The following is a 21,311-nucleotide window of genomic DNA, read 5'->3' on the forward strand; positions in this document are numbered from 1 at the left end:
ATTTTCTTCACGAGGCAGATTCAGACGATAAACAGAACAATGTATTCACTATGACACAAAAATATTTAAATAAGATACGAATTAAAATTGAATTGATATATCAAAGATTATCCAAACAAGATCATTAAATAACCCAATTTACCAAAAATTATAAAAGCTATTAATATAATCCCTCCACTTACAAGTTTGAGTAACAAATCGTGAAACGCTTAGCTTAAGAATCTATTTAATTGAAATTGTTTAAGTATACAATTGATCGAGATTTCAGGTAAGATCTAAATACCCAATAGCATGATTATGTCAATTTTCAGTTTTATGATCAGGACAAAATGTTCAGTAACTATTTAAGTGGTTGATGCCGTATAGAGAGAGCTGTACAGGCTTTAGCCTGTGCTCCAGACCCCTAACTTGAAAGTAGAGGGTCGTATCCTCTACTATCAAGTTAGGGGTCTGGAACACAGGCTATACAGGCCTAGGCGTAGAAAAAAGTATTTACTATAAACAAAGCATAAATGTTTATCAGAATTGCATTATCAGGGGCGGATCTAGAAATTATTCTGAGGGGTGCTAAAACGTAAAGCTTGGTAACCAAGGGTGTTGCTATGCACAAACTCCGTACCCCCTGCTAATAAGCCATAATGAAATGAAAGTCTTCCATAAACTAAAAAGCCTGGATGCCGCGATTGATATAGTAATTTTTGCTACACTTTGATCAGAACTTGGAATTTTGGCTTCAGCTTTTATGCCAAACGCAATTTGCAGCTCTCCCCCTCATATTCACTTAGGGTACAAAAGTATAGAAACTGTAGTCAAATATGATATCATTGCCCGCAGTGGCAAAAGGCCCGAGCCCACAAATTTCCAAAGCAAAGTTTAATTTTTGGCTCTTTGCAGCCATTTATTAGAACTTGATCATGGCTGGTGGAATGAAGCCCTTGAACATGAAGTGCAGTGCACGTCATTAGAGACAATAGAACAATAGAAAAAAGTCGGACAAAAGTTGAACACAGGGATTCAAACACAGCATGCATGGCATGCATTGACATATGATACCAAACCAAACAAATGAGGCCCTGAACGTTTCGCTATGGGCCTGCCGGTTTGAGTATTTTTATGAATTTGAAATCTTTAGAGAAAAAAGTATTCGTAGGAATGTAAGCAGGAATAAGAAGAAAACCCCTTTTGGTCAAGAATACTATGGGCAAGTTTTTGAGATGTTTTGTATGTAGTTCTTGAATGATTAACAAAAGAATAACAAGGGCTCGGGCAGGCTTTATCCTCTGAATATAAATCATACCTCATGGTCTATGAATAAGACGTGAAACACGGAGTTGAAACTTGAAACCGTTCTGTTATATAAACCAAAGCGTTTGCAAGTTCTGCCGTTACAGCATCGAGCACCAGGTAAAGATCGTCAAAAGACCTACGAAAACATATTGCAAATTTGCACTTCACCTAAGCATTCGTCGCGTGCTGTATCATAATTCAACTCCCCCTGGTCAACCTCAACCTGTTCAAGCTTAACTCCCCCTGGTCATAAAACCACTATACATTTGACTGTAGATTGAAGCGAAGAAACTCCCCCTGGTTTGGTCGGTATTCTTTGATGTTTTGGATTTTGAAATCCATGGGTTCTCGCGCCAAAGTTTAGAACTCCTCGACCTGGCACCGTGATTGGCTAGATTCACTTCCACGGGTGCAGAAAATCGTATAATTTACAGGCCACGGGTTCCTCAAGTGGCTGGTTATAAGAGGAGACAATGCTTTCCGAGTCTGTAGAATGCTATACAGTACAACCAGGGGGAGTTTGATAACACTTCAATGCATGGACTGAAATAACAATGTTGAACAGTTGTGAGACGGGGCATTGAAGCGGATATAACAATTTCAGGAGATGTGCATACTTCTCGGTAAAAGAGATAATAAATGGTTTAAATAATTATAAACAAAATTGCGATAGAATAAGCTTTAATCCCCAAAAAGTTTTTCCTCAAATCTGAGGGGTGCTCGAGCCCCTTTCGCACCCCTCTGGATCCGCCCCTGATTATGAATACCGATTACCACGATATGTTAAAATTACATTTTCAAGAATGGTGATCAGCTTATTAAATTTAGTATTCCATGAGAAATCTTAGTCTTAATTGTGGTTTATCTACTAGAAAGGATCTTCTCACTTGAGGCTACGAAAAGAGAAACCGCGTAAACAAAAAGATGTCTTAAATAACGAATTTTTCCCATCAACAGTATCACTGCATCCTTTATCTCTCTTAAAAAGCAGGGATGCTACGTCTTATAGACAAGCAGATTCTTGAATTCTCTCGCGCACCCGGCATGCTTTGCGACTATAATTCCAAATACGGCCTATCATCGTACTGCATAAAAATATTAAACACAATCAATTTCACAAGACAGCTGCCGCTGAGCATGCCGGTTACGCAAGAGCCCTTAAAATCAATCAGTGCACAAGTACCCCTCATGAAGATATCGCTTTTGCAGTTAAGAGGTTAACTTGCATTACCCACTTGAATGTTAAATATCGAATATTCTAAAAGCTACTGTCGCTGCGATTCTTTAATTGTGCTTGAGCTGATGATGGGTGCCAAATGTCCTGACTACCTCGCTGATTGTAACAGCCAAACCCATCCCACCACCAACTACACCAAATATGATAAATGCAACATCCTTGGCAATAATCCATTTCGACAATTTCCCTCGCTGAAGAATTAAGTGAAAAAGGCAAGGAAGGATGTACGACAACAGGGAGCTACCAACGGACCCCGTGATGGCCGCAATATAAGCAAATTGCGATCTGAATATGACAGCAACAGCAGCTGTTGACAAAACCAATACCATCCGCAATAGGTTGCTTGGCCAAGTAGGAATCTGCAAGTATAAAGAGATCTTGTGAAATTGTAATCAAAATATGCCGGTGGCCGGGGTGGGAAGGGTGGCTGGGGTGGGCAGGGTGGCTGGGGTGGGCAGGGTGGCTGGGGTGGGCAGGGTGGCTGGGGTGGGCAGGGTGGCTGGGGTGGGCAGGGTGGCTGGGGTGGGCAGGGTGGCCGGGGTGGGCAGGGTGGCCGGGGTGGGCAGGGTGGCCGGGGTGGGCAGGGTGGCCGGGGTGGGCAGGGTGGCCGGGGTGAGCAGGGTGGCCGGGGTGGGCAGGGTGGCCGGGGTGGCTGGGGTGGGCAGGGTGGCTGGGGTGGGCAGGGTGGCTGGGGTGGGCAGGGTGGCTGGGGTGGGCAGGGTGGCTGGGGTGGGCAGGGTGGCTGGGGTGGGCAGGGTGGCTGGGGTGGGCAGGGTGGCTGGGGTGGGCAGGGTGGCTGGGGTGGGCAGGGTGGCTGGGGTGGGCAGGGTGGCTGGGGTGGGCAGGGTGGCTGGGGTGGGCAGGGTGGCTGGGGTGGGCAGGGTGGCTGGGGTGGGCAGGGTGGCTGGGGTGGGCAGGGTGGCTGGGGTGGGCAGGGTGGCTGGGGTGGGCAGGGTGGCTGGGGTGGGCAGGGTGGCTGGGGTGGGCAGGGTGGCTGGGGTGGGCAGGGTGGCTGGGGTGGGCAGGGTGGCTGGGGTGGGCAGGGTGGCTGGGGTGGGCAGGGTGGCTGGGGTGGGCAGGGTGGCTGGGGTGGGCAGGGTGGCTGGGGTGGGCAGGGTGGCTGGGGTGGGCAGGGTGGCCATGGCCTCCCCACTTCTTCCGAAGCAAATGATTTCAAAGCTGCAATAGAAGGTGAAAGAACCCTTGGTCCCACATGTTAAACTTCGGGGCGTGGGCCTTGAGTATTGGAACGAAGCAAATCTTGCAACCAACCACACCCCTCCTACACGCCTCCACACCCCCATCTCCCAAAAAATTGGTTTACTTTTGACATAAAAAATACAAATGTCCTTACTTGAACAGGAGCGTGGTCATATTCCTCGTCTTCGTCGTCCAAATTGTCACTATTTGAAGAATCTTCGTATCCACCGTTGACAGTGCTGCCTTTTCTGTACAACCGTCGACTACATCGGCTGTTTGGTCCAAAAATGATACCTTCAACGATCTGGATGACTGGGTAGATTTGGAGGGGGTAGGTGAAAAGTACACCAAAAAATAACAGGCACCGCAGGGCAATAACAATTAAAGATCCCTCAAGGTTTTCAGTGACGATTTGGTTGGTCTCATCTCCGTAGCGTAGATAGCCTAGTGTTCCAAAAGAGCCAAGAATAGAAGACAAAAGAACAAGTGAAATATGTAGATAACAGGGATAACGTCCTCTGTTTTCAGCCATGCTGCCTTCAATAGGGATCACCTAAGAAAAAAAAGTGAGGGATAAATAGGAGCAGTGGTGGACACTTGGGGGGGGGGGGGGCGAGGGGGGCGACGGCCCCCCCAAAACTTTAGAGGACAATGGTCTTTTGTTCAAAAACAATGGGAAATGTGTCGTCATCTTATTAAAACAATAGGCTTGCCCCCCACCCAATATTTGACCAAGTGTTGGCCCCTGAATAGGAGTCAGGAAATGAACAATCAATAGACCTCTCAGTTACATCATACAAGGCATTCCTCAATCATACACTTCTGCAAGATGTCTCGTTTGTGAAAAAGCTTATGGAGTAGAAATCTGATCCCTATCAAGCTATTTCGATAGGAGTCAGATATAGATGAAGAATAACATGGGAGAAATTTGTTCACGCTTGCATGAATTATAATCAGTCTCTAACCAACAATTCAAAAACATAAAATGGCAGCTATCCCACCAGAGAATCACAAAGAAAAATTACAAAACGAAGAGTGATCAACACAGAATTCATAACTCAATCTTAATCTTTTCTCAACTGTGGGAATCATTTGTTAAACTGTGGGAATCTTTTCTTAACAGATTAGAAAAATTAAAACAGGCTCGATTTCATCTGTTAAATTTTGTGGTTTCTGTTGAATTGTAAAACATTTAACTTACAAAAATTTAACAACATGAATAAATTAGTTATCTTACCAAAATTAACATTATGAATAAACTAGTTATAACAAAACAGTTTTGTGCATCATTATATCATGAAATTACTTGGTTCAAAATACTTCTATCAGAAAAAAACTTTGTTGCAATTTTGACTTAATTACTCACTGTTCCAATTCCTTCAAATGCACCAGTAACTTGTCCAAAGAAGACTGGGAACTTCATCCAGTTAAACCAATTGATTGTTTCATGTGGTGATTCAAATCCTGAAAAAAACAGAATGACAGAATGCACAAAAAAAGTCAAAGATTCAAGATGAACCACCATTTGAAATAGAATGGCACAGCTTTGGGACAAAATCCAGACCAGGCTAGTTAGATGTTCATAGGTATTATCATCATTTTATCCAAAACCATACATATCAAACCAACCAAACTCCCACAAAATAACTCTTAACCATCAGCAAAAAGTTGATGAAAATGCAAAAACATAAAGGAAACAGCAGCTATTGGTACAGCTATTGGAAACAGCAAAAAAGAAACATAGCATTGCGTCTTAAAATGCTTTACCCCTCAATATGACAAAATAAGTCTGAGCCTTTTTAAATATTTGCTTCTAATCCTAAATATTTAAATTCTAGTTCTAGATTTGTTTGCACATTTCATTAATTAATAAATCCATTGAAAAACATTCAAAATTATTCCAATTTTTCAATCACATTCATTTCCAAACTGGCTTGAAGGCCAAATGCTGGACTAATTTTTTTCAAATCACTCAAAAGAGAACAATTGTTTTTGCAAAAAAACTTTTAACAGGTACGTACCTACAAGGATGTAAATTCCTGTAGCTAGAAATGCTCCTGTAATTGCTCCATTTGCTAATACACTAACAGGGCCAAGTTTACGCAAATTTCTGATGAAGGAAATTAAAATGAGTAACGGTGCAGGGACAACCAAGAGCAATGCAAAGGTCATTGCTTTGTTCTGTTGGAGAGTTTTATGAGTGATTGGATTCTTCATTTTGATAATATGTTCTTTGATCTTTGAAACCTTTTCATGTATCGTTGTGAGGATTCTGCTAATGATGCCTTGGGTTGCATTTTCACTTTTTGTTTCATTAGTCAGCCATGAGGTAGCAGGAAATGATAAATTCAAAAGAGGGGTTGAAGTTGCTATGTAGTTACTCGAATCTGATGAATTCTTGCTAAAAACAGATTTTGATGAGTTGAATAATGTAGTATTGATACTTGTCAAAGCAGGAATATTTGAGTCCCCATCCATTGAGCGCAAGTGCCTCAAGGCAGAATTGTGCAGCACTGACTTTGCAACATGGGCAGGCACTGATGTTGGTGGAGTTGCACTCAGTGAAGTGAAAATTGTTGAATTCGCTGGAATTGAATTGTTCACAATTGACCATCCAATTGACTGGTAATGTAAAAATTCATATACCACAGATCTTGTAGTGTTTCCAAGGAAAATAAAATACCCTACACAGAAACCAAACTGGGTAATCAGAATTGATGTATTCACAAGAAATGTCCCAAGTCGTCCCATGGAAATCTTGCCGATCTGTCCAAAAGATAATGTTCTGCCAAGGATTTTTTCTTGTCTTTCGATATGATTATCAACATAGCCTTCTGCAACCATACGCTGACACATCTTCTTTATTACAAGCCTTTTACATTTCACAATCAAATGGCAGCAATGATCTGTGGCCAGTGCAATAAAAAGTATTCCCAACAATCCAAGCTATAAAATGATATTGGCAATATCAACAAAGGGAAACTTGAAAATTCAAAAAATTCATTTAAATATTTAAAGAAAGACAATCAAAGATGGCCTAGGACCAAAACTTGAAGGGTAGTTTAACCTTTTAAACTCTTAAACAAGAGAGGTATATATTCTTGAACTCTATAGGCAGAAAAGCAAAAAGGAAGATAAATGAAAGGTAACAGAATGGTATTAACTACCACCTTGCTTGAGGTAAGCTTAGCTGTTTAAAATATACACACTAAATATCAATAAATATTGCATCAGTAAAGCTCTCTCAAAGAATCTTTTTAGCCTGAGATAATAGTCTCCATGGAACTCAAGCTAAGTGTCAAAACAATTTCACTTTCCTATCTCAGTTTGATGCAGTGAAGTTTTAGATAAACCCTTATTAATCTTAGCAACAATTTTCTGAGTGATTAATAATGGTCTGAAGACAAAAAGCAGGATCTCCAAGTCTGGCCAATTCTTAAATATACTTTTCCAATTTCCTTTATAGATATTAGTAGAATAGGTTAATTGAGAAAATTTCACTGGCAGAAATTGAAAAGCATTAAAAACCAAAGTTTCATAACAATATATCCAGATGTCAATAGAATACATACTGCAATTCCAGCATTTCTTATAGCAAATGGTAGTCCAATCAATGCTGAGCCAATGAATGCTTTAAAAACATTTGAAAAGTCTGTAAATTGTTGATGACATCTGCAATGTGATTAGAACATTTAAGATACAGTATCAACTTGTAGAAAATTAACTTTGAATGATATAAACAACAACATATTAACAACAAACAAAAAAGAATAATTTCTTGAACAAGATTTAATGTTACTGATTCTAATTCTTTTAACACTAAACAATGGTTTATTATGTACCAAAGAACATGATTTTCATTCAGGCTATCCTATCCAAAGCAAATTCATTTCTTGTCTTTCTATTCTTTTGAAGCAAATTTTTTCAAAGTTTATACTTGATAAGAAATATTACAGAAAAGGACAAAGATTGCACTGACTCCAGACTGGAAACTTTGTTTCTTGCGTGGGCAAGTTCACGCACCTGACTGCACAACTGCACACATGAAATCAGGCACTTTTAAGAAATTTGTTTTGTTAATAATGTGGAATGTATTCAAATAGGGACTTTGCACGGCCAAAATGCAAAAGTGCGTGGATGGAAAATTTGAATGCGCAGGCAATATATATTGCGGGCACGCGACAAAGTTTCCATTGCCAATTGCCAGTTTTGCCTTAACAAGTCCGAAGGGGCTAAACGATATCTGTGGGATGAAAATTCCCTTCAGGTGCAAGTGAGGTAAAATACATACCACAATTAAAATTAATTATTTATGTTGTTGACAGCAATAATTTGAGTTGATACGCATCAAAAGTCTATTCATATGACATTTATGCATTATTCATACGGCTGTTATCTGGTTTCATCTCTATTCCTGCTTAGTACAAATAAAATTTCACACCAGTTATATCAATAAATTAGTGGTCATAAAAACAAATATCTGCCTAATGTTACCAGGTAAAATGACCTATTAACCGAGGCGAGTCATATGAGCTGCCGTATGAGCTATTCGTGTCAGCTGTCAAAAACCTGAGGAGAACCCGGGACTTCACACCTCTAGTGAATCAAGTTTGGTTTAGAAGCCCTTTGGCCTAGTAGTTGCGGCACTTGGGCAAAAAACCGCATCTTCCGTTCCTTGAAAATATATTTTTTTAGTTGAACGGTCACTTTCATACTTACGAGGCATTTGGTCTCTGAAGTAACGTATCTATATCGACTTCATCTTCGCTTTCTTCACTAGACACAAGCTTTTCTCTCTCATCTTGATAATATCCCGACTTTGCGCCGTCCAGATACCGAAGTCCATCATTTTCGGCATAATTATGAGCCGAGGTTCTATTCTCAATACCCATTTTGTCACTGACTTACTTAGTTGTATTTAGTATAAAATAAGCAAATTCACAGTTATATAAAAATAATTATTCGCCTATTTTGCATGATAAAAAAATCTACAATGTAGCCAGTCCTTTGTAAACGTAATCACCAGAAACAAACTCGATAACAAATTTTGAGAATGACCTCGTACGCAGTTAGCCTCTATTTCAGTTTACTGTATGACGTATTCTGCGAGTTTGACTTTGGAACTGGGGTTCTTTGAAAAAATTTCCATACAAGGCAAAATTCTGAGCTGAGTTTCTTTGAAGAAGGATAACAAACAGCGTTTAGGTTTTAGTGCCTTTATCCCCTAACATTTTTTGTTGACATAAGACAGACTATCTCTTTAATCAGGAAACTTTGTGAATTTCATCACAATTTTTCAACTTTTCAATCCAATATCTTACAATGAAAAAATAGGTAAAGACAGGCACCGCCCATCTTTTTTCCACCAATAGGCTAAAAATTTTTGGAAACAGGCACGTAAATAATAGGGGGGCGTGGGGGGCGTAACGCCCCCCCAAAGTTTGGAAAATCCAGTTACAGTTGGAAAACGTAACGGTTGACTTGGAATTTTTTTCTTAAGACCAAACTTGTGAATTTTATATTTTAAGAAGTTTTTTTATTTTAAATATAAAAATTCTAAACATTAAAATTCACAGGCTGAAGCTGACCCATCCAATCGTTTTCTATTGTGAATCCCGTCTCTACTGGATCCAAATTGCACACTTGCCCCGTTTTCTTTTTCTTTCTTTCTGACGGGAGTTGAATCAAATTACGAACAGGCAAGGTGAACTTACGGATAAGAAACTTGAAACTTACAGTTTGGAATAATAATACCCGCATTGATCAGAAAATATTAGAGTGGGAATTTTTTTAGAAACCACGAGTAGTTAATTCAATAAAACATTAAGAATCTTTCAGTACTAAAAATTCTCAACGCTTCTTATAAAAAACGAGTTTATGCTAAACTCCCCTGTTATTTGTTAATGTCCTTGAGTCCTTATCATAAATTCCTATGACAAAACTGCTGTGGAGCAAGAACACATTGCAAAATTTGCAGTAGAAGTATTTGATCAAAGAAGAGTGTTTCATCTTTCGAATCAGGCATATGCACAAGTTTGTTCTCAAATCATCATTTCAATTGTAAAGAATGAAAAGGCATTTGGCCCTCTGAAAAGTTTAAAGGCCCAAATTCTTGGTGCTTCTATATCGTGAAAAAATGTATTTTAGATAAAATTGATCAATTGATCTGAAAGAATACTACTAATCATTAAGTATATCTAATACTGGTTTTGCTTAAATGTTGCTTTACTTCTTACAGTATGTTTAATGTTTGTTTCATGTTAATCAAAATTTAGAGATTTAGGCTTTTATGCTTTAGGCTAATTATTGAGTAAAGATTTGGTAATTATAAAGAAAATAGAACTATGGTGTTCGGGCTATTTACAAATATCAATTTGGTAGGTACAACAGATCTACTGGTCGAATGAAAAATTTATCACTTAAAGTTGGAATTTTCATACTTCCACGCCCCCCCAAAATTAGCAACTTGTTTTCGTCCCTGTTTGGAAAGTTTATTCTAATGCCATTTTGGAAAGTTACTCGGACGCCATTTTGCCATTTTGAAAAGTTTACTCAGACGGATCCTAAGAAGAAGTAGGCCTTTTTGACTGGGAACCCTTTTCTGCTCATTTTCTTGGAGTTTTATCTTATTTAAGGATACAGTATGTTTTATTTTCTAACTTGATTAACTTAGGTTTAATCAGACAGTTTATAAACAAAACGTAGAGGGAAGCAAGCTTTTTCCAAAAGGGATATTTTCCTCAATAAATTTTTAGCCTTTATCAGCCCCCCCCCCCCTTTGGACTGGTACATGGTGCCTGAGTTGAGACACTAATCACAATGACATCTCAATTGACATTGACACAAATAGCATACAAATGGCAACGTACAGATGAAACATTGGATGCATGATATCATACAGAGGTACAGCTAGGATATGTGTTGGACTGAAACTGTACTGCTCTTTCGTCCAGTAAATATTCGGCAGTGGTGGTAGTGTATGCAAATTTTCCTTAATCGTATACAACAAAGTAAGGTGAATACTCCGCCTTCGTGAATTAAAGGACTTTTAGCTACGCAAAATTGCCGCCCCCCCCCCACCGCAATTTGTCGATCCTATCAAAAAAAGTTCCCCAACGTGGGACCCATAATTGGGACCATTATGGATATAAGGTCAGCTAGACCTTTTAATGGTATCCCTGCCACTTAAATTAGGGGTTTCTTTATTTTTGTTCTTAATGTAAATTATTGTATTTTATTTCTTTAACTTTTATAACTTGTAAATACGGACGATATTGATGACGATAAAGCAAGGTATAAAAAGCAATTGCACAGCAACTTTAGAAGTAAATGCTAAATTGCCTCCCATTAATTTGTTGTCTATGTCGTTTGACCAAATAACTGTAAAATTTAGATTCGAAACTCGTGACATTATTTATTTTTGGCTCTGATTTTTTCAATATTATGATGATCAAGAGTTTAAAAAGGGTTCCTGCTCTGACGCTATCAATTTCGTGCTTCGTGTATGTGTGACTCAAAAGACGAAATAACAGCTATTTCCATAAACATTATACTTCCTCACCATCGAATATCTTTCTACATCTGTGATTTCTATATCCAAAAAGTGTTTATTTGATTTTAATGCCATGTTCGTAAGTTTTTTTTGTGTTTCGTAATTTAAACTTTTGTTTGTTTTTGTCTGCAACAATTTCCTAAATTTTTTTATTATTAAAGTGAAATTGTAGAACTGCGCAGATTTTCCTTTAGAGTTGCACAGAAATATTTAGAACTCCACATTTTGCGTTGAAAACCTCGAGGCATACATCAACAGTCTCAAAATAGAGCAATCGATAGAATGGTTCGACATCCAAGAATGAAAAGATGAAAAAAACGGAATGTATAATTTATTTCTATGAGTGCTCCGGGATTATTAAAGAGTCAATTTATGCGACCACGCCCTTTGGATTAGCTTAAAATACGTTTCAGAATACTTCTTGAAATCATTTTTCTGCTACTATCAGGCCCCATAGACCTTGGCTAATTCCTTTTAAATTAAGCAATAAAAGGATTTATTGCACTGTTTTTTTTCTCTCTTTTTTCCTCTTGATTCTTTTCTATTTTTCTAAAAACATTATAGTGAAGGGAGTCAGTGTTGTAGAGCGAGGGGGCTCAGGGGGGCTGAGCTCCTCTTGTTGATGCCGAAAATAGGCAAATTTCTACTTTTGCTATTGTTTTTCGCAAAGTTTTGGGCAAGAGCCCCCCTTGTTATTTTGATAGCACTACACCACTTGAGGGAGCCCCAAGCCCCCCTTTAGCACTGCCCATGAAACTCCTTGTTTGTTTGGCTGGTCGAAGCCCTAACAATTTTCACCTATTGTTTGGTTCATTTTATCATTTATCAAATCATTTTTAATAGAGTTTTAAGATTTGCTAAAGGGAAAGGTTACCGCCAAACAGTAAAGGAAGAATAACATTTTTTTTCTGAGAAACGATGTTCCCTTGACGCAAACTATTATCAGCCTGTACCTAAGGAATTCGTATTGCGTGTTTGATTTGAGATGTCGTGTTGTTGTTGTTGATGTTAGTACACTGTTTCTGTATCTGATCATAAGACAACGAGGTACAAGATGTCGGATGAAGAGGAACAGGACATCGATGATGTGTTGGAGGAAGATGAGGGAGAGCTAATTGACTGGCAGTTACCCCTATGTTTCATGAAAACACGTCATAAAGAAAGGATCGACGGGATCAAGTGTTTACCCCAGTCATGGCGAATGAAAGAACGAGTAAGATCCTAGCTTTCATGGTTTCCCCATTTTAAACCTTTTGCTATATTGGCCTACACCCTAAATCCATACGCCTTTCCACCAATGGCACATCATTCCCCTGATCCTTTGACCGACTTATATAATTTTGTGAATGTTATATGGTATAAACTTTCGATTGCTGGTAAAACATGCTGATAATTTTGAGACTGAGTCAAAACACCGGCCTTCATAATAATCAAGCAATGGCAATTACCCCCTTTTTTTATAAGACTCATTTGGGTGCAGATGATACCTTTTACAACTTACATTTATCAATCCTTATTGTAGATGAAAACCGTTAGCGTTGCTTTGGTTTTATGTCTCAATATTGGAGTTGACCCGCCAGACGTTGTGAAAACAGATCCTTGTGCCAGACTGGAGTGTTGGATTGGTGAGTTCAGTTCACTCATTCAATTTGATTCGCAGTTTCATTTCTTATTTGCCATATTCACTTTACCACATGTTTGGAGTCACGTGCCCGCAAGATAAGGAAGGTAAATTTAGGCCCCTCTTTGCCCCTCTTGAAAGGGGCATGGAGTTCAATCAGACAGAATGGTCCCATGCCATGCCCGGTTCCATGGTCAATTACGTTAAAACAAATGAATGGCTACCTGGAGACAAAAAGGATTTTTTGACCTACTGCCAAAAATGATTCATTCTTACCTCCCATTAAAATTTTGCTTTATGCAATTCAGCAAAAAAGAGTTGTCTAGCATCCTTGGTAATTATCAATTATGCTTTTGTGCGAAAGAGGACAGGAATTCAAAGAATTTTCTTATCAGAATCAAAATGAATGGCAGGATTATTATGCAAAAAGTTTATTTAAAAGCTTTTGAAAGCTGTGTGAAGAAGGTGGATTTAAAATCAGAGTAAGAAATAGGACATGGCAATACCCCTCTGGCAAACAAAAGTAATGATTTTAAGTTTATTGGTAGCAGATAAGAATTAAGTAGCTACATTATAGTGACTCATATATGGCTTAATATTAACCTATATAATTTTTGAAGATAAGACATCACTTGTTAGGTGCTGTCATTTTTGAATGCACAATTAACCAGATAACATTGTAAAATACATGAAGTAATAGGAAACCTTCTGTAAAAGAAAATCACCAAAAACAATAAGAAAGGACAGGGGACCTGTGGCTGGTGTCTGAGTATAAATTTCATATAATAACTTTACTGATTTTTATTTCTATTTATGGATATTATGTCAAGGTCTTTGTTGTCTTTTGACTATTTGTGAAGCCTCACAATCTTTAAATCTCAAAATCAGAAAAAAGATATTTTCATTTGTCATAAACAAAAAACCTATCACAGAGAAACTTAAACTGGCTGTGATTTAAATTGAGGATTTCAAACCTGTTGCTAGCACTAGATATCAAAGACACCTGTTAAACAGTAAGCTGTCTTTTGAATGATTGATATTTTATAACTATTATTTTTCATTGTTTCCAATTTTTTCTGGTTAAATATCCAGGCCTTCCTGGGATAGGCGTGCAGTCGTACTCGCACACACTGGTACATGCCTCCCCACACCAAGGAGTGCATTTAATCGCACACCTATTTTTGTAATCATTTGTTCGTTTTTTAACTAAAGCGCTGGAAACTAATAAGGTAACAAAACAACAAGAAATTGTTTTGTTTTTTGTTTTGGTGTGTTTTGCTGGTCTTCTCCACTGTACTGGGTCAATGTAATCATTTTGAAAAACTGTTGTGGCGACACTTGAATGCAATCAAACACGGAACAACTGACCATAGCATCGGGCTAGTTGTATTTCGGAAAATTTCATTCTTACAGCTAAGGCTGCAGAAACCATAATTATACGACAATTTGCAATCATCTTCTAGCCTAGTGCTCATAAAAACTAAGTTGCATTTTTGTCATAGACCTGTGTTAGCATCCACATATTTCTAAAATACCATTTATGGATGGCAAATTAAGTTGAATTTTTAAGCAAAAGATTGTCAGGCATCCATCTCATTCTAAGGAGCTGCAGTTTTCATGTGGAACCTCTGCTAATGGCCCTTTGCTGGAAAGCTCGCTTTATGTATGCTATTCGTTTTACGCCAGTGATTTAAGTATCCAGTTCCTACTGCCAGCTGGCTTAAAAATAGCTAATGCTAAACAACTGTCCCCAGACAAACTTTTGCAGCATGGCACATTTGTCCGACGAAGATGCCCTGCCTTGCTCTTCCACAAATTATTCAATGTTGTATCGTTTTTACATGAAAACAAAAAAATTCGGAGAATGGCAGGTTGTGACAAAGGCATGATAATTTCTAAGGGTTACACTTGGAAACAACGATAGCGCTCTGGATCCAAAAAGAGGGAAATTTGTAGTAGAATTGTTCTGTTTCAAGCGTTTGCACTGAAACCTTTCGTGCCGTTTTCAATTGGTGCCATTTTCAAAACTGTTTTCATATCCCTTTTGATGAGACACAATTAAAAGTTGGGGCCAAAATATTAACATTTTTCAAGGGTTTCATGAAGACTGCCACCAACCAGGAACTGCATCTAAAATAATTTCAGCATCAAATTTAGAAAAGATCCCTGGCAATATTCAGAAGTATTTTTATTGCCTTGCATCAGAGATTTTATTGCTAAGGTTGTGAGAAGACTGAAGAAATGACCTAAGAATGCAGGTTTTTAAGGCTCCATATACTATGTAATTAAACCTTCGTAGAAATAAGACAAAACACCAATAACACTCCATCACATGCCTAAAACAGTCTAGGGGTGTGAAATGCCACACTCATGCTAATTTATTCCCAGGAAGGCCTGTATAATATCAGACATGGCTGCTTTTCCAAAATATTTCCGATTTGTTCTTAAGCACTTAGATGTGAAGATAAAAGCTTAATTTTTTTGTTAACTATAAATCTCTTAAATATATACTAAGATTAAAGTTTTAATTTTTTTCAGATCCATTTTCTCTGAATTCTCAAAAAGCTTTAGAAACAATTGGAAATAGTTTACAGCAGCAATATGAAAGATGGCAACCCAGGGTTTGTATTAGAATTTCAATATTTAAGTCTTAATTCCTTAGTTTTGAGTGCTAAATTCTCAATGATATGTGATAGACCATCATATGCAAGCTCAATCACTTGTTCAAAATGCTCAGATGCATATCCCTGAAGTTGAAGCGACCAGTAATTTATCCTCTATGATGCTAGGAAGCTGCATTGCTAAATAAAAAATTTGTCCCCTTGATTGATTGTTGACTCTTAAAACTTGTATACAGCCTTTGAACTTTTATAGGCCATGGGCCTGTATTTGGAATTTTAGGTTATTTGCATTCAAACTGGTTTAGAAATTCTATGTTCTAAAAATGTTTCTAAATTTTGACTCATGAGATTGGATTATGAATGTCTCTTTTGATTGCAGGCTAGATACAAGCTCAGCCTTGATCCTACAGTAGAAGATGTGAAGAAGCTTTGTACATCATTAAGGAGAAATGCAAAGGTATTATCAATTAATTAATCAATTCTAGGTTAAAAAAGAAGGAGACATGACCTATATGTAACTCAAGATTTGTATGCAATTGTTCATCATGTGTATTTGGTAAGATTCTGCTAATGTGTACAAGCGCAGGCATCATCAATTTGTGTATTTCTCAAATTTTTTACTGAATGCTGATGGATTTTAACTTTTTTCAAAAGGACAATGATGATTTCCTATGATTTAGAAATAAAGGCAGAATGGCGCCTTTGTCTGTGATGGATTTGTTTCCTAAATGTATTCCATTAAGAATCCAGTTGATTAGGTTCTATTTTGTGCTACTTGGAACAAAAACCAAACAATATATTTCAGTTTGCTTGTAGTGTTATGCTAGAGGATCGAATGATTGTTTAGATTTACTTGTAGATGTGGCCAGTAATATTTATAATTTTCTTTCTTCATGACAAGCTTTCTTCAGCTCTTTAAATTTTGCATAACAAGTACAGTAGACTCTGGTTATAGTTGCACCAAATGTTTTTGTGACAGTAAATGTAGTTTGACCGTGAACGGTGCTAAATTGAACAGTTTTAAATGTTCCAGTCTAAATTTTATGTGACTGACATTGAGCAGAGTGACCACACCATAAGAAGAGTTGATTGTATCATTTGATAAGGCAAATTTTGTTAATTGTTGATTATAAATTTTGTTAACTGTGTATAGATCTAAAGATCTACTTTAAAATGAATTGGCATGTATTTAACAGGAAGCAAGCAATTGGTATGGTTTACTGGACTTATTGCTGTGACATTTTGACACTCTCAGAACCTTCCTGAATTCAGACAATAGCTTGATCAATCCTAAGATACTGCTGTCACTTTGAATGCTCTTCTTTCAAGTAGCTGTTCCCAGTAGCTCAGCTTTAATTTTTCCATAGTATCATGAATTTTAAGAAAGCAATTGAATGTTGTAGTTGAAAGGTAAAGTAACATCCTACTATCCTTTGTAGGAAGAAAGGGTGTTGTTTCATTACAATGGTCATGGTGTTCCAAGGCCAACACAAAATGGTGAAATTTGGGTATTTAACAAGGTATGAAAAAACTTTCTATTTGCTAAATGGTGATTTTGTTGTAGTTTAAATTTACAGTTGCCCTAAAGACCACAGATTCGATTCTTGAGACTCATTCACTGCAACAGAATGTAGTGAAATTTCGAGTCATAGTTTATTTTAACTGCTTTGTGGCACCAGACTTTTCTTGCTTTTAAACAAAAATGGATTTGAATGTCTTTGAAATATGAAATTTAACATTGAATGGATTAATTTTAAATGTATATTCTTGCACTATATTTAACACATATTTGTCAAGTAAAAATTGTTCAAACCTGTTTAATATGACAGAGAATCTAAGAACTTTGTGTTTCTAGAACTTTTCGAATGTGAATGAGTTTAAAAAATAACTGTACAATGATCAAAGCTAGAACTGAAGTTTTTGTATCTCCTTAAGTTTCATGTAAGTAATATCTGCAAATAAATTGTTTTCCATATGTAATTTCAAATTGATATTTTTGCAGTCATATACACAATATATCCCACTGTCGATATACGATCTCCAAACTTGGATGGGAAGCCCATCAATATATGTTTACGACTGCTCTAATGCAGGTTTGTTGAAAACCTTTTTCATTCTTTAGAGGTATTTAACATTCTTTTGTGTATGGAACAAGATGGTTCACAATTGTATGATGATTGCATTAAGCATGATACTTGAAGTTTCAACTCAGAACTGTCCTGTTCTATGCACCAAATTGTTCTATGACATTCAGGTAAAATAGTAATTTTCAAAAATATATATCATAGATAAACGGTTTATCAACTGTTTTGCCTTATAAGATATCAAAAATTCTGTTTGTTGTGATGTTCGTTGCCAACACTTGATATTATGCACTAAAGTTAATATAGTAAATATATATAAATATATTGACATGTTATAAGAATTGTCAAAGCACAGAATACAACAAAGGAATAATCGAAGTTTTCCTTTTTTGATCATAATTCTATAGGTATCTTCTGCTCTGTCGATCTTTTTAAATTTTTTTCGCGACCCTCTGAACCAAATAGCTGTCATCTTGGACATCATCGAGATTATTTTTGCAATATTTAAAGTCTTTAAAACTCGCTTTTGATGCACTTTTTATAAATATCATTCATCTACCGTCCAATGCTCTGCCCCAAATCATTACTTTCGCATAGAAATATGCTTTTCTATATGATTAAGATCAAGGCCCTTCATAATATGATAAAAAGTCCCGACGTTTTTGATTACAGTCTATCAGTAACCCTCATAATTGTCGATGTGGGTATTATGCCTATCTCTTGATTCCACTTATTTTGTATTTTCATTTTCAGGTCTGATTTTGGAATCATTCAAGCAGTTTGCTGCGCAAAGAGAGAAAGAATACGAGGTAGGTGTCTCCTTGTCTGAGTCCCGTCCACAAACCGGGTTTTTTCTGTTTATCGCGTTAGTGGTTGTAAGTAACTAGATTAGCTATCATCTCAGTTGTCTATTTATGTCCTGTTTTTAAACTGTTAAGATACCTTTTAAGAGATCTGCATAATGTAATTAAATTTTTACGTTCCAATTGCTAACTAAATGAAAACCTATGTAGCCCGCTGAAAGTATTGGTGAAAAGGTCTAGACTTCGTACGTAGACTTGTCAAATTTCGGTATTTTGTTAATTTTAAATAACCATGATGTGACGTAAGAAGTCATAGTTGGCGTTCTTAAGTGTTTTCAACGCTAAAAGCAGAAATGTGTTTATTCAGATGTAGATGTAAACATGGTTTTTTGGCATTGTGTGCTTTGTAAGCAGCTAGGAGAATTTTGTGTCTCAAATCACGGCTTGTTTGAACAGTCTTTAAAGGTGCATAAAAGGAAATTACAGGCCGTAATTAAAAAAACTACGTAGTCATGTCTCTTAGATTATAGTAAAACATGGGATGCATCTTTTTGCGTGTATGCGCTTGATTGAAAAGCTTATCACCTCAAGCAGTAATCTTTAAAAGGTTTGACAGTTTAGGACAGGGGCGCATCTATACTGTCGCGCGTGATGTAATATGTCAGATTACATGGTGTTTTAAGTATTACAGTTTTTTCATCTTTTCAAACCTCACCAATGCCTATGATATTTACAGAAAGAAAAATTGGGCTATTTGTTGTTTAACTGTTCAAAATATTATCACTCTACATATTGGCAGAACGTCAAAATAAAATCTGCTTCAAATACTAAATACAAGCAGGTGATTAATGATACACAGTCAAAGAACAAAGAATTTTTTGTTGACTTATCAGGGTACAAAATCAATCAATCTTACCTTCAATGTCTAACAGACAGAGTTATTAGGGATTTATCTGTATATAAGGCGAAATCTTATCTAAACATATGTTATAACTTTCTTTACACATGTGTGATGCACATCATTTTGCAACTGATTTGCTTCCTTCATTGTTTTGCACAACTAGTGTTTTTCATAAGTAGTTTATGCCTCAACGAAACTTCATTTGGAAAATAGCAAGCCCCCCTGCAATATGAGCTTTTACTGTGAAGCATTCATCAGCTAACGTTGTGCAGTGACGGGCAATTCAAAATAGCAGAGATATTATTTCGTGCCTAGTTTTTTTATGCTTAAAAGTTTTTATAGAGTAAGCCCGCCGCGTGTAAATGATAGAAATTGTTACCCATACACACATCTATAATTTCTCTCGCAAAGAAGTCTATAGTTTGCAAAAGAGGGTTACTCCCTACAAAGCACATTATGTTTTCAAAAAGTAAAATAGTAAAAAGGATTCCCAGGCATTGCCAAAACAATTAGCAAAGCACCTTTAAAAAATATCTAACAAGGACCTTCTAAAACTAGATATCAAATTTATTCAGTAATCAGGGGTAAAGCAGCCCTTTTTAGTTATATCAGGAAAAGGGTTCTTTATTAACATCATAGACTTGAGTGGGGGGTAACTTTGGGGCTCATTTTGCCCGCCGGAAGTAGCAAAATCTAAGCAGAGCCACCCCCACCTACCCATTATTGACAGTAATAATGGTCCCAATTGTGCCTACTGTGTGGAGTCTCACACTATCTAATGTGTCCAGCTATGAAATCTTATTAGAACACATGCTTAGGAAACATCAATATTCAAAACATGATCATATAATACATTAATATAATACATAACATTTTGTTTGCAGCATTACCTTGGCCAAGGAACATCTATCCCAGCTCCTCCGCCTGTCAGGAACTGCATCCAGCTAGCTGCCTGTCAATCAAACGAGTTGTTACCTATGCTGCCCCAATTGCCTGCGGACCTTTTTACAGCGTGCCTGACAACGCCAATCAAAGTTGGTCTAAGATGGTATGAGGCAAAGCTATATTAGTTTGTATGAAGTAACCCTCTACTGCTCCATCTTAAGTTTATATAGAATTCTGGAGGCCTGCTTTCCTAGATGCAAAAGCATCTGTTCCTTTAAGTGTTTAAAAGAACTATCTACAAGTAGGCTTGAAATCAATTTTCGATTAGAGTAGGCTTGGAATTAATATTGGATTAGTCTGGTGTTGTTAGAAAGGTTTTTAAGGTGTTAAAGGCAATAGACAGATGATAAAATGGCTTGAACAATCTTTCAATCAGAATTGGCCAATCAATACACTCATGAGTGGCATTACGATTATTGATTGGTCAGTTTTGATTGACAGGTTGCTTAAGCCACTTTCGTATCTGTCGTTTGCATTTAATGTGACTGGTAAATTCTTTATAGGGTCATTTCCCAAGAAAATATTTGAGTGATTACTTAAGTATCATTTTTGTTGTTTAAGTTTTACATGAAACTGACTGACGAAAATAAACAGATGTAATCTATCTTGAGGCATAGGCACAATTCTAATTTCTTTCAGCAGTTCACCGATATTACATTTTCCTAGCTCTCCCATTCAGCTCATATAATCTTAATTGAAACTCGGGTTTGTAGTTTCCCACTGATATCTAGTTGTTTCGTGCAGAAATAGAACGTTACAACGACAACTTATTTCAATAACAAACGATTATTTTTTTCAGGTTTGTTAGCCAAAGAAGTAGTGATCTAGTTCCAGGAATGACGTTAGAATTGATAGAAAAGTGAGTATTTATACCAATAATTGTTTTGCAATTTATTTCTAAAATGGTTTTGCAAAAACAAAGATGTTATTCATCCTTTTTGTATTTGGTACAACTTCCAGGATCTCAAAATCGAGTTGATATTCTAAGGGAGTCAGTAAACATGATCAGTAGGTATAAGGAGACCCGAAAGTTGAGGAAAAACTCAAGAATTTCGCCATG

General features: G+C 37.1%; 2 protein-coding genes across 2 annotated transcripts in view; one reads left to right on the forward strand and one right to left on the reverse strand.

The window, feature by feature from the left end:
* Positions 1 to 44: 44 nt before the first annotated feature.
* LOC135692204 (uncharacterized) lies at positions 45 to 8,774 on the reverse strand. The gene is made up of 6 exons (XM_065210277.2): positions 8,444 to 8,774; positions 7,297 to 7,396; positions 5,746 to 6,670; positions 5,091 to 5,188; positions 3,879 to 4,277; positions 45 to 2,883 (listed from the first exon to the last, which is right to left on the reverse strand). The coding sequence occupies exons 1-6, from the start codon at positions 8,614 to 8,616 to the stop codon at positions 2,572 to 2,574; spliced, it is 2,007 nt and encodes a 668-aa protein (XP_065066349.2). The 5' UTR covers positions 8,617 to 8,774; the 3' UTR covers positions 45 to 2,571.
* Positions 8,775 to 12,281: 3,507 nt separating this feature from the next.
* LOC135692201 (regulatory-associated protein of mTOR) overlaps positions 12,282 to 21,311 on the forward strand; it is a 29,792-nt gene continuing 20,762 nt past the window's right edge. The window contains exons 1-9 of the mRNA XM_065210275.2: positions 12,282 to 12,489; positions 12,799 to 12,901; positions 15,436 to 15,518; positions 15,898 to 15,975; positions 16,958 to 17,038; positions 17,521 to 17,611; positions 18,356 to 18,411; positions 20,191 to 20,354; positions 21,051 to 21,110. Coding sequence (XP_065066347.1) covers positions 12,331 to 12,489; positions 12,799 to 12,901; positions 15,436 to 15,518; positions 15,898 to 15,975; positions 16,958 to 17,038; positions 17,521 to 17,611; positions 18,356 to 18,411; positions 20,191 to 20,354; positions 21,051 to 21,110 — 875 coding nt within the window. The 5' untranslated portion in view covers positions 12,282 to 12,330. The remainder of the gene's footprint in view (positions 12,490 to 12,798; positions 12,902 to 15,435; positions 15,519 to 15,897; positions 15,976 to 16,957; positions 17,039 to 17,520; positions 17,612 to 18,355; positions 18,412 to 20,190; positions 20,355 to 21,050; positions 21,111 to 21,311) is intronic.

This window comes from Rhopilema esculentum, chromosome 13 (genome assembly GCF_057945365.1).
Source record: "Rhopilema esculentum isolate cy_ngs chromosome 13, ASM5794536v1, whole genome shotgun sequence".
In the NCBI taxonomy this organism is placed as follows: domain Eukaryota; kingdom Metazoa; phylum Cnidaria; class Scyphozoa; order Rhizostomeae; family Rhizostomatidae; genus Rhopilema; species Rhopilema esculentum.

What these genes read in the sequence shown, in the direction of transcription:
- LOC135692204 (XM_065210277.2), bottom strand. Translation starts at nt 8,616, where the DNA reads ATGGGTATTGAGAATAGAACCTCGGCTCATAATTATGCCGAAAATGAT. An exon ending in AGGAATTTACATCCTTGTAG is followed by an intron (nt 5,189 to 5,745) that starts GTACGTACCTGT and finishes TGTTTTTTTCAG; the next exon opens with GATTTGAATCACCACATGAA. An exon ending in ATGACCACGCTCCTGTTCAA is followed by an intron (nt 2,884 to 3,878) that starts GTAAGGACATTT and finishes TTATACTTGCAG; the next exon opens with ATTCCTACTTGGCCAAGCAA.